Source organism: Phyllostomus hastatus, unplaced genomic scaffold, assembly GCF_019186645.2.
Source record: "Phyllostomus hastatus isolate PE091 unplaced genomic scaffold, TTU_PhHast_1.1 phas_contig_29, whole genome shotgun sequence".
In the NCBI taxonomy this organism is placed as follows: Eukaryota; Metazoa; Chordata; class Mammalia; order Chiroptera; family Phyllostomidae; genus Phyllostomus; species Phyllostomus hastatus.
This window is the reverse complement of record NW_025333835.1, coordinates 28,233,008-28,246,666: the sequence shown is the minus strand read 5'-3', so window position 1 is coordinate 28,246,666 and position 13,659 is coordinate 28,233,008. Positions and strand designations below refer to the sequence as shown.

The window sequence follows — 13,659 nt, the reverse complement described above, 5'->3', positions numbered from 1 at the left end:
TACACACACACACACACACACAGAAATTAATCACTAAGCTCAGAAAATGTCAGTCAAAATTTCCACTTAATATCTCAGAATCTACCTCCCAGCAAACTTCTCCCAAGAATAAAATGCAAGAGATCATTTCTGTGTATAAGTTATATAGAATTGCTTAATATGACGTGTTTCAAAAAACGAGAGGTCTGTTTTGGCTTGAATTTCAATCTAATCTCCGAAAACAAGCACTCGGAATGCTAACGTGCCTACAAATGCCAGACAAAGGGAGGAAGATGCTTTAAATGCCTTACCTCTTGATATTTTTATTTGTTTCAGGATTCACTTTAATACACCCACTGCGATCTTGTTTTCTTTGAGGAAGTAAATACATTTTAATGAATGTTGTTAAAACAAAACACTAATCACATGAACAATGACTGGAAAAATTAAGTGGTACACATACAAGTTCTCTATCATTGCAGTTTTTTAAGCTCTAAAGGCAAATGACAATTTTCTTACAGCTTGAGCTGAAAACTGTTTAAGATTCCTTTTTCATTAACAAGAAACATGCTTTTTTGTTTTGTCCTCAAAATGCATAAGTGTATGTGAAACCTGCTATTAAAGAAAATCAACTTTGCCCTCAGACACATCTTGTTAGAAGACCCGAAATGGTCAGCACTGAAGTTAGAAAAGTTTTTATGCTGGATCCAGTCAGAATATACATTTTACTCAGCAAATCAGATATAGTCGCCTATTCTGTTTTTAGGTAAGAGTCATGTTAATAACAATGATAATAAATTTAAAATATTAAAACTAGTAAATATTATTAATAACAAATATTACATTTTTAAGTAATACAAATATATGCTTTCATATAAATTCAGCCATTTCCCCAACTCGAACCTTTTAAATATAATTGGGTTATGGTGAGTTACAAAGGACAAAAAGAAAAAAACCTTAGATGGTAGAAAAATTAATGCCGCACTTCTCAGAGCACATGTGTTCCCCTCACGAAAAGGCACTGAGCAATGCCAAAACACATGGACCCTGGACCCAAAAGGGACCATAGAGGATGGCAAAAGTGCTGTGACCCAGCATCACTGCCACATCCGCTCCCTGGGAGAGAAGAGGTGGGTGGGAGAGGGCCCTCCTCCTGGGGTGTGCGCTTGCCCAGCCCCTCCACGGGGCTGCCTTCGGAGACCACCACCCTTGGGGAGGTTGACTTGCAAGGGTTTCCATCCAACCTCCCTCTTGGCTATCTTAATCATTTCGGAGACCCACTTTGAAAATGCTATCTAGATTGTGCTTTCTTTAGACACATGAAATTCAGTTCAGTAACTTAGCCCTAAAAACAGGCTAAAGTCCAAAATCTGGGAGAAAAGGTGACATTGGGACAATGCTTCAAAAATAAATGATTTTTTGAGAGCAAGGAGAGAAGGTCATGTGGTCTGTAGTTATTGTCCAAACCCATGCAAATAAAATATGTTCATGAAATTAAAGTGACAAATTGTTTTACCTTATTGCCACAGGTATCAGATTTAAGGCACTAATCAGTCTTACCCAGCGGTATTTTCACTTCCTCTGGAATCCATTTTGGTACCATAATCAAGGTCTTCATTTCTTAAAAACAGAGTTTAGGTTAGTTTCAAAGTATTGTGTGTGTATGCATACATATATATATTCCATATTAGTAATGGTTCATTTAATATTTTACAGAAAATTATACTGATATTTAAATTCATTTTTATTATAAAAATTGCCTATAAATAATATAGTGAAATTAATCTTTGGGATTCAGTTGGGCAATATGTAAATGTAAATTCACATAGAATGTACTGTGGACTCTCCAAAGTGAAGGTCGGGGCCATAGGGCTCAGACACAGATGAGAGAAGACAAACCTGAAGGTGTGACCCCCTCAGTATCACTAAGAAGAAATCACAATTAATCTGGGAGAAAATAACCAAGATTCAGAAACATCAAAGCAGCTCTCACTCTCTGATAGTTTTATCTGCCCTGGCTTTTGCTTTGCTATCTGTGGTGAGATCTTGGCTTCTTTGGAAAACCATGACCGCTTTATGCCAATTAGGTCACATCTGAATTTGATCTGAAATCTGGGTAAATAAGAATGTCCCTGAACGGGTGTCAGAGGTTTCCAGGGCGAAATGGCTAGAAAAAGCTTTGATGTAATTATTCTTAGCTTATCTTTATTAATTTCCACAGGAGTCCTTGTTTTAAATCACTTCAGAAAAACCTGCTAATATACCTCTGACTTTGCAATATTGTCCTTTATTATATTTCTTAATCTAAATGTAAAATTTGGCTCATTTTTAAATTGTTTCAGAAAGCATAGAATAAGAGATTATGTAGCAGGTTTTCCTGAACTTACTTTAATGCCCCTCAAATATGTGGCCCTATGGAAACAGAATTCATCCTATTCCTTTGCTTACTACCATTTCCACTAGGCCTATTGCTACTCGGCAACTTCATCTGTGACAGAGGAAAACATTCCCCCCTCATTTCTGATGAGGTGTAAGAAGCTAACCTGAAAAAAAGAGAGCCCCATCAAGTTAGGAGTGTTACTTACCCTTTCTCATTTCTGTCAGTCCTCTGATTAAGATTAATAAGACTTCCAAGGCCTTGGTTTCTTTAAAACATTGCGGGGAGCCGGGGGCAGCAAGCAACAGAGAGAGAAAGAGAGCAAAAATTCAGTCTCTTCCAACAATAGCAGATTCCTCACAACAGGAGTAAGATGTTATCAGTACCTAAAGCGTTGAAGTGGCTCTACTCGTACAAAATATTGACAAGATACACTAACTGTCCTAATAGTAAGGTCCCAACCATTATTCGGTTATGAGTGAATCAGTTGTAAAGTATCCGGGTCCTGGTCCACCAGCCTTCCTGGCCCTTGTTCTGAGCGAGAGGTCTCCCCGCCCCTGGAGATGGTGTACAGCCTAGGACTCCATCAAGGAGGCCCGTGAGAGTCTCGGTCAGACCTTACCCTCTGCAATCTTTGTTTGTCCGGGCATTCAGAAAGATGAGACTTTCAAGGCTTTGGGCTCTGTAAAACAGAAAGAAATTTAAATTACAAACCACACATTGGAATAAAATTGTGTGGTATCTTGAAAGAGCAGATACAATAAACGTTCTCCATGAGTTGCTCATTTACTTCGTGAACATAAGAGCAGAAACCCTTCTGAGCAATTAGGTCTGAACGATGTACAATACTGAGGGCCCTGCCCCACCGGCTAGCGCATTTTTATGCCAGAGGAACACACCTCCCTTCCCGATAATGGGGGAAGGAACGAAACAAGCAACCTGGGAGATCGTATGTTCAGGGTAGAGACAGATGCACTTACCTTTTCTCTATCTGCTCTGCCTTAGGAGTTGTTCTGAAGATACTATCCAGACCTTGATTTCTTCAAAGGTATTAAATAAAAAAACTTTGTCAGTGATAATAATAGATACTTTATAAAAACATAGACCAGTTTACATCTAAGACAGGAAATAGAAGCTTATTGGAAAAGATGAGGCACAATTCTGGAAACTGCTTTATTCCAAACAGATATTTTCATAGAGTTAAAATTTAAACTGCCGCGGGACTAAGGTCACAAATTGGGGACACACAACCCATAATAGGTATACAGATGTGTTATTTGCATTCATGGAGTGTTTTTGTTTTTCATGTGAGTCTATATTTATTGTACAGGATGGCTGGGAAACAAAGAAATCTGGATTTTCAGGGCCTCCTGAAACTGTCCAGCCAACGCTGGCTCAGATTCTCACAGGGCAGCAACCAGCTGGAGCGGAGAAACAGCTGGAGTCTATGGCCGGGCACGCCCCTTGGTTCCATCCAGTCAGCTGCCTTCACTCCTTCACCTGCCTGGCCTCAACAGGCCCTGAGTCTGGGGTTCATGACCCAACACCCACTCCTTATACCAACGAATGAGAAAACTAAGAAGCAGCGGATGTCAGTGAGTTGTTGATAGTCGGATCCTTACTGTCAGAACAGAGTAGGAAAACCACATCTCCTGATCAACTAACTCCTTCGACATTTGCTTTGCTTCTTCTTTACTTTGGTCCCTGTCCCTTTACTACAGTAGAAGGCAAAGGAAAAGAGAAATAACTAATATTCCACATACCCCTAACATAAACCTCAACTTCTAGGATTTTTAAAGTATGCAATTACAAATGATTCAAAATAAGGAGGTAATGTTAACTGAGGTAATAAGTAGTTTTTGTAATGGTTAAACTAACAGTGTTTAGTGGTCAAACCAAACTCTGTTTACATGCTAACATATTCATATTTCAGGAAGAGAAATATGGTTATTTCTTTAACTGCTCTACTGAATAAATGGAGAAGGAAAATCAAAGACACTTTAATATTAGGATCCTTGGATTGTAATAACCATTCATAATAATGATGAAATGGTGATTTCTGCAGGCTTTTTATTCAATATTTGTAGGATACTTTTGACTAATTCAGGATGTGGGTCCTCAGGCTCAACTACTGAAAAGACATGAAAATTCACAATATGTAATTCGGTAATAAAGCAAAAAGTAAATGTTTTTAAATCTTACCTATTCAAGCTTTTGTTCATTTTGATGATATTATCCAATTCTTCTCTTTTGGAAGTAAAAACAAAATAAATCTCACATCAGTAAAAGCCTGCTCAGAGTCTAAGGGCAGATTCACCTTAGAACAACTATTTCTGAGTTCTCTGAAATACAACACATGTCTCACCTTCAGCGATTACGGAAATGCTGTCTATCCTTCAAAGCTGTCCTCAAATACCTCTCTCTCCAAGAACTCTTTCCCAGCCCTCCAACTGAATAGAGCCCCCTCCATTTTTGGAACGCTAGCAGCCTTTTTTTTTTGGCATCTCCTCTATGGTACTTCCATTACTATTCATCTAACTTACCAACTGCACGTTTGTCTCATATTCACGTCCCTGCTCCTACACACACAAGTGTGCACACACACACATCACTTAAAATTTAGAACTAAAGTTTACCTTGGATCCTCTTCAGTCTTTACTATAGTGTCTTTCATCCAGTAGATGCTTAATACTGGGTTTTAATTGAATCAAAAATACAGGTACATTGACTTATTATAGGTTCTATTTTTGCACAATGTACTTGCACAAAGCAGCTGCTAAAGAACACTTGTTCATTGGTACGTCTGACTACTTTCTTGAATTCTACTCAACCTCATTCCAGGCCAGGTAAATTGGGTATCCTGTTTCCATGTTTTAGGACTGTCAAGATTTCCCTGGTTGCTTCTTCAGGGGCAACCTGCTTAAGTGAATCCCCAGGGTTCCAGGAATCCCTTAGAACGACCGTGAGCTCAGCCCTCCCCCCCACAGCGCAGACTCAGTGGGTTGCTTGCTCTCCTTCACTCCTCACACGTCCTCCCCTGTCTTGCGTTTGCTCCCATTCTCTTGCGTTTGTCATCTAGGGTTTCTATTCACAAATTCTGTTTCTCTCTTCTTCCTGATTTACACATTCACATTTTCCACACTTTCTCAATATTTCTATTTTTTTCTTGATTCATCACTGGTGCTAACCAGGAAGCTGTGAGGCCCAGTAACTCAGTAGTTACACATTCAGGCTCCCAAGTGAGGATCCCTGGATTCCAATGCAGGATGCACCACGTATTTAGTTGGTGACTCTGGCTGAGTTACCTAACGTCTTACTGCCTGGGCTTCCCCACCTGTGAAGTGAGAATACTAATGGTACCCACCGCAGAAAAGAATCTATCAGCTAACGAGAATAAAGTGCTTACTATGATGCCTGGCAAGCCATACTTTAATGTTGGCCATTATATTAAACAGGTCCCAGTCAACACTAAGTTTTTCATTAGTAAATGGTGGCTATGTTTATTTTTTACTGCATTTAAAAATGCCAAGAATTTGGCTTAGCCTTTAGCGAGGGACAGTTGTTGAGTCACTTATGTGTTTTGAAGGTAGCAACAGAATAGCTGTTGGGGCAATCCTTTTAGAGACCCTTAAGAACACGTTAAATCAGCGACCACCACATGAACCCTTTCAGGTGATATTGTGTGTTTGATGGTAGGATTGAAGGCTGAGAAAAAATAATGAAACAGAAAAGTTACTGACTGTGAAAAAAAATGATTCATGTTCTAGCCTGTTGTGGGATGAACATTCCCCAGTCCCTTGACACAATGCCCTATTGTCTTTGCTTGCTTGAAACCCTACCTCCCAACCCTGAGGCTGTGAATCTGTCTGTGTCCCCAAGGGAAAGAGCAAACCGAAGAATCCTGTAAATTTTAGCCACAGACCTTTCTGGCTGGTATGAGTCACAATGATGAGATTATCAGGATTGGGGGTTGCTCGTGTTTATCACAGAAAATTAGCATAAATCATGAGAAGACACTCTGTGGTAAATTAAATAAAATGGAGATTGCATCCTGAATGAAGAAGTTCAGCTTTTAAAATGACCTTAAATTGATGAAAGCTTTGGATATTAAGTTTCACCATCGCATTTGCAATAAATTAAATGCACTCTTAATCAGATAAGAGTAACAGCCCATGTCACAAAGGAACATCACAAAGAGCAGCTGGGAGAAATAAAGCTATTTCCAGTCTCTGTGAGCAACCCACAGAAACAACACCCAGCTATGGATGCAGCAGACGTTTTCCCTGGTCCCCCCAACCTCCACTCCCACCCCAAAGCCCCCCCATCTCTCTGGGAAGAATGTATCTGGCTGTGGAATTCATGCGTTGTGACCAAGGAGAGGGAAAGTTAAACAAACTGCAGTTCTCATTGTTTCTGTCTGACCGATGACAAACCACACTTTCTCTGCAGTATCACTCACTCATCTCTCTCTTAAACATCACTTTTACTCACCAAACACTATTTTAAATCCCTATTAAAAACAAGATATTACCTCAAACAAAAATTGGTAAATAAAATGAGATATCTAGGCACTTGGATGAGAGAAGAAATGGAGAACAAATTTAGGACACTTTCTAGAGCTCCCTTTTGGATTCAGAGCTCCTCTTCTGATGACGAATTTGCACAGAACAGCCAAATGTTGCCTCTGCTTTCCTCTTCAGTTCTCTGACTGAGACCTCAATCCCTAACAACACTCTCAGCATTGCCAAGTTCCATGAAGCAAGAAAAACTTGTAGGCAGGGGATTTAGACTATGAAATGTTTAGACCCAAGGTTTTCTCACTGCTCTTCATTATTTTACCATACTCTACTTTATAAACACCTACTCTGTGCAAAGCATCAGGTCAGGCTCAGTAAGTGACAGATGATGAGTAAGAAACAATATCTACTCTAAGACATTTAGGAGATGATACAGACGATGAGGCATTTACATATAAATAACATGAAACAGCACCAAATATGATTCATTGTTATAAAATATAAATAGTGGAGCTCTAATAGTCTAGAGGAACAGAAGTCACATTTCACTAGATCACTCAGGGAAGACTTCAAAGAGGAGGTGATATTTGATTTGGATCCTGAATAACAGGTGGGGCTTGTAGGGACTGGTCTGGTGATCCAGAGGCTGGAAAGGGCTGCCATTGGGTAGAATGAACAAAGGCATGAACAAAGGCAGAGTAGCCGGAAACTATAGAAAGGCAGTAATTTAAGTTGGTATTGAATGCAGGATAACTAACTGTAAGGGCAAAGTCAGAAATAACTCTAGAATGTTAGGTGGGATCCTGGTTAGCAAGGGCCTTGCATGAGGTTTCATGTGACTGAGTGCACCATGGGGAGCCTGTGGAGGGTAGTTCATGCAGAATCTTAGGAAGAGAATTTGGACAGTGGTGGGAGCAGAGATGGGAGGAGCATAAGCCAACCTGGAAAGCTACCCTAACAACATGGGCAGGAGTCAGTGAGAGTTTGAAGAGAGGTGAGGCCATGGGGCATGCGGGACACTGGAGACATTTAATCCATACTTGCCTGATACTACATAGAGGGACACAGACATGGGCAGACCGGGAATGATCCCAGAACAGTGAATAACAGAACTGAGGAGAAGCCAGGAAATAGCCTATTTGGGAAGGAAGTCCAGTGTGACCTAGGACATTCTAAATGGGGGTGCTAAGGAGACAGATAAACAGAGATCTAGACAAGCAACGTAAGTACAGGGCTTACGGTTTGGAATGGGGTCAAGACCATGGGCAGCTGAGGTCACTAGGACACGCACGGTTACCAGAAAATGAGGCAAGGAAGAAAAGCACCTATAAATATCTGTACCAATTTTCAGGGATACATCTATAGGCACTGATTCTTCTTTTAAATTCTACATAATAAATAGCATCAGAATTTTGTTTTTAGTGGGAAGTTTAAGGCACTGATTAAGCATTTTGAAACATGGACAGAGGAAAAAAACAAGCTGAAAGCTCTGAGATCTCACCCCTTGTCAGTTTTCTGAAGTGAAGTGGCCACTTTGACGATGTTCTCGAGATCCTCACTCCTTCAAACAACGAAAAGTAAATACAGGTCAATGACAGTACACCCACCTTTGAAACAGCTAACTTTTTCATCTGTTCTCAGTGAAGGAAGTGATAGTTCATGTGTTATTTAGGAATTTTTGAGCCTAACCGAATAACAATAGTTCTATAATATCAGCTCATCACAATGACACACACCACCAACCCCGCCCCCCAGCCGTCCTTCCACCTGGGTGTTGATTCTGCCACCTAGTGCTCACTGAAATAACTACAGTTTCTCCTAAAGATGTCATTGGCTGCTACAAAATTCTATTCCTAAAAAAAGATATGGAAAAAGAGAATACAGTTAGCTGCACCAGTAAGCAAAGAAGTGTGCTCAGAATTTTTGTCCCAGAACCAAGGAACATTAAGCATTCAGATGATTAATGCATGCCTCACATGAGGGGAAAATGCACTGCCTTCCGCGGGGAAAGAAAGTACATTGTAAACTATAGGATAGGACATATAGATAGCTTAGATCCATGTGGGTCCCTGTCGATCATGAAAAGAAATAACTGGGAAAATCCTTATACGTTTCCCTGTAATGTTTTTCACAAACAATCTCTAATACAGGTTAGGACTCTATGAAGAAAAAATTGGTAGTCAAGTAAATTTGGGAAGTGTAACCAGCTTTCGGAGATTCAGAAGATAAACAAGCACACTGAATGAGGACTTTGACAAGTCGTAGGTTAGAGAACTCTAACTGCATTTCCTCTGTGTGTCCCGCCCTCCGACCCTCCCCCCACAGCCTGCATTAACAGGTCGTGCCACAGGGGGCGCAACACAGGAAGCGCCGAGGTAGAGCCGCACTTGAAGTTACCAGGGAGAAACGAGCTGTTCTCCAAAGGTAAAGAAAGGATCCGTGTGTTGCATGTTTCAAACTCTGTTGTGAGAGTCAAAGCAAATGATTAAACAAATTAAAAACATGTAAGTTTTGAACTTCGAAACTGTTTTCAGTCCAAAGGAAGTTTTCAGTCCAAAGGAAGTTTTGACTGAAAAACTGGTTTATCATAATAATTACAATACTAAACTTAGGGTGGCTTTTCTTTTTACCATAATAAAAATGGGCTTATCGTATTGATGTGTTAAATTTTAACTACTATCCTTTAAAATATATCTTTGACTCCATAAAAATATGATACCAGAATAAATCATCTTTCATATAAAATAGCACTGGCTCAAAAACTAACTTCAAAAATAGGTTTTTTCCTAAAACAGTATCACGACAACATATCCACCACAAACCCTAAACTAGATGAGATGTGCCAGGCGACAGGCGTGAATCCGAGCGGTCACGGGGAACCTTCCCCAAAGGTGTCGGCACAATCTGTGAGCCTCTTCCCGAAGATGCTGGTGCGGCTGGATGTGACCTGATTATACAGGAGTTCCAGGCAAAGCTTTTGTAGAAAAAGTTCAGTCAAACGACCGGATTTTTACCTATTTAGCACCAACCCTGGGACAAGTGCTGGCAATCAAGAGGTGTGTTCCTAAGCAGTCTCACCTTATTCTATTGCCATGTTCAGGCCATTTTGGTTGTTTTCGTAATGTAAACATTAGAGTAGAAATTAAAGAAATAAAATTCTTACATACATCTAAAAATGTTCACTACCCACTATATTAAAGCTAGTTGGAAAGCTCATTTTATGTATTTTATTATTAATTATTTTGTGTTTTTAAGTGTTCTAATAGAGCATACTTGATCATTTGTACAGTTACATAGATATAGAAACAGTTCATTGTACCTTAACTTCCTTTCAGCAGGCCTGTTGGTTTCTGTATATACACCTGCTGCAGGTGGACAAATCTGCCTGTAGTTTAGAAGTTAAAGATAATGTTTGTTAGGTAAGAAACACTTCTTTGTTAAATTTAAACTTATAAGAAAGCATTCATGTTCAAAAACATCAAAGTTTATTGGAACACTATTTGAGATAACCAACTTCACTAGAACTGAACCACATATTTTATTTGAGATTATACAGTCCAATATACTACCTTTGCAATTTAGCCTATCTCATTTAATATATTTTAACCATTGAATATATATAGAAATATCTATTTAAATATGTTCATTTTATGTTCTTTTTCCCCTCACCTGAGGACATTTTTTTCATTGCTTCCAGAGAGAGAGGAAAAGAGAGAGAGAAACATTGATGCAAGAGAGAAGCATCCATTGGTTGCCTTCCACAGGCACCCGGACCAGGGATGGGAACCGCAACCCAGGTATGGGCCCTGACTGGGAATCGAACCCATGACCTTTCAGTTATGGGACATAGCTCCAACCAAATGAGCCACACCATCCAGGGCCACTTTATGTTCATTTTATTTTAGTTTCCAGTCATCAATAAAGCATTGTCATACTTATCTCTTTCAGATAATGATATATTTTAAAAGATAGAGAATCATTTCTGTTATCAGGCATCAGATGATTTTTTTCTGAAGGACATTCCATTTGAATTTTATGAATAAATAAACTGCTCAGATAGGATGGGAAATATTTTTAAATTTCCATGATATCCCTCCATCGAGAAATGACCACACTGAGTTGACAGAATGAAATTTTATGGTGGTAGGTTCCGTCACAATTTATGACATAAGGCTTTGCTTTTTTCCCAAGTATCTTATTGACCTACTTATACATTCTTGCTTGTTCTCAGGAAGCTATACTCAACTATTTTTTTTGTACTCCTGAGGACATGTGTTAATTACTTAGGAAACACTTCTCTTTCATATTCTTTCATTAAAATCATCTTGCTGTGATTAAAGTAATCAAGATTTAAAGCATGTAAGTTGCCCTAATTTTATTTTTAAGATCATTGGTAGAAAAAATAAATTAGAATAATAAAAATGGATTAGACCAATTCCCGTGAAATTTGGCTTCTTTTGAATCTACATAAGTTCACTGCTCTAGAGTCGCTGATTTTAGAGTTTAGGAAGCACTCCATCCAATTTATTTTAGCCCCCTAAAAATGCTATTCAAATTAAGATTTAATTGGTCAATATTATAAAAGAAAATATAAGGTAAAACACAAAGCTTGAGAAGTTATTTTTAAGAGCATAATTATAACCATTGTACAAATAAAAGGTTTTCAATATGGCCTATATTTTTAATTAATTCAGTGAAGAAGTATTCTCTTGACTCATTAAAAAATGTGTCTTCTTATCCTAAGGACATTTCAAAGGCCCTGTGAAGTTTCACTGGGTAGAAATTCTAACCAGGGTTTTTGACTCAACAGGCTGAACACTTAGTACTACATAGCTCCATTGCCTAATTAGCATTTTCTAGCTGAAGCTACCCTCTTACTGAACGGTAGTTCTAAAACTGTCTTACATGCTGTCAAAAAAAATCACCATCAAAAGGCAAAAGTCCAAAAGAATCAAAGGCAGGCAATGGAATGGATATGAGGTATTGTCTTCATTGTGATACCATTTTTAAATTTCACAATAATAATGGAAATGTACAAGGTGCATATTGAAAAATGACTTGAGGTGATTAAATAGTTTAATGGGAACACATGGGGAGATTTTCAAGTCTCTGACTTTGTTTCTCAGTATTAATTACAGAGTGTCAGAGATTCAAAGTGGAAACGCAGCCTGTCTTTTTTCCTCGACTCGGAGACAAGTTAATTAGAACATTTTTCAAAATTTGTGATAGTTTTGAAGTAAATTATGAATTCCTTAACTAAAACAGGGCTAGAAAACTACGTAAAAGTATTTTTAACCTAAGGGAGGGTTTGAGCAGTAACACAAAGTTTTGAAAACATCTTTCATCAGACATTGTAGCTCTTAATGGGAAACTTCACTATGAGTGAATATAAGCCAAATGTGTGTGTGTGTGTACACACACACACACATATATGGACATATATATTTATGTACAAAGAAAGGGAAAGAGAGGGTTCCTCATACATAAATTAGAGGACCCTGCCATGAACACTTCCTGGGCATGGACACTGTTCAGTTCTGTCTTGAAAGGGTCTTTCCAGGGACAAGTAATGGTCCTACGTCCTCAAAGGCAAACACACACATGCACTTGTGTTGACAAATAGAAGCAGAAACGCTTTACGAGTGCTGCCTAAACTAATGTGCACACAAGACAAACCCACGCTTTCCACAAGGCAGGTCACAGTTCAATCGCTTTCATGTCCGTTGAACTTCTTCATTTTGGAAATTTTGGCGTGCTGGGTCTTACCTATTATCCCGTCTCAGCTGGTGAGGAGATAAAGCAGGAGACTTGGGCTTTGGGGGTATTGGAGGGTGAGCAGCTGGTTCCCTTTAAAATAGAAAACAGCAGTTCACTTCACCATGGAAACACGGTCTGTTTCAGCATCTATTAATCGAATGCATTTGTTACCTACATGAAAATATCTTATGCATCTAAAGCCCCCCAAACATGAGGACACTGAAAGCACTAAACTTTGAAGAAGTCAACTATTTAAAGTATGGGTATTTTAAATATTTAGTCAAATTTTTGGAAGTCATATCTTCTTTAACTATGGTTTGAAACACAATATTTTTTCTTTAAACAGCTTAATATTTTCCTAGGCTATCTAGCTAGTCATGGCATTTTGGGCTGGCAGCACATGAGCATAGTAAATGGTCCTTGGGCATTAATAGATAAGCTTCTTTAGGAATTATGTCAGCTATCAGGCTGCTACAGAAACAGCAAGGAAGGTTTGCAATTCCACAGGCCTCAAGGTAAAGTTGATGTGAAGCTCTTTACCAAATCTGACTTTAATATTGTTAGTATAGGCCAGTTTGATGCTAGGAAGCATATGTATTCCTGTGTGTGTGTACACACACACACACACACACACACACATATACACACATTGTCAGCCTAAACTTCACAACACAGTGCCCAGGTGGCCTCTAAGCGGGTATGATTGGATACCCTATTAACTGGAGTAAGGCAATTATGTGAATCGTGCCTGTTTTGGGTGGAGCCAGCATCTTACCCAGGCACGTCTCTCCTCTCACCCCTACAGCCACTCCGGTTATTCCGTTTTATCCTCAAGATAAACTCCATACCTGGTGAAAGCGGCCTTGGGACCCGGACTCCATGTGCCTCCCTGGCTTCTGCAGCTCCCTAGGCGAGTGTGTGGGCTCTACACCCAGCTGCCTGAATTGTCACCTGTGTGATGATGACTTAACCTGATTCAATGTTTTCATCTGTAATAAACCTCCTAACAGGATCGCTGGGGTGTTGTCA

General features: G+C 39.2%; 1 protein-coding gene across 1 annotated transcript in view; it reads right to left on the bottom strand.

Moving 5' to 3' along the window:
* Nucleotides 1–13,659, bottom strand: part of SCEL (sciellin) — a 101,117-nt gene that overhangs the window by 36,420 nt on the left and 51,038 nt on the right. Inside the window, exons 9-17 of the mRNA XM_045839253.1 lie at nucleotides 12,640–12,720; nucleotides 10,193–10,258; nucleotides 8,375–8,434; nucleotides 4,559–4,603; nucleotides 3,337–3,396; nucleotides 2,979–3,038; nucleotides 2,565–2,624; nucleotides 1,540–1,599; nucleotides 291–350 (exon numbers count right to left, since the gene is read on the bottom strand). Of these exons, the coding sequence (XP_045695209.1) occupies nucleotides 291–350; nucleotides 1,540–1,599; nucleotides 2,565–2,624; nucleotides 2,979–3,038; nucleotides 3,337–3,396; nucleotides 4,559–4,603; nucleotides 8,375–8,434; nucleotides 10,193–10,258; nucleotides 12,640–12,720 (552 nt within the window). The remainder of the gene's footprint in view (nucleotides 1–290; nucleotides 351–1,539; nucleotides 1,600–2,564; nucleotides 2,625–2,978; nucleotides 3,039–3,336; nucleotides 3,397–4,558; nucleotides 4,604–8,374; nucleotides 8,435–10,192; nucleotides 10,259–12,639; nucleotides 12,721–13,659) is intronic.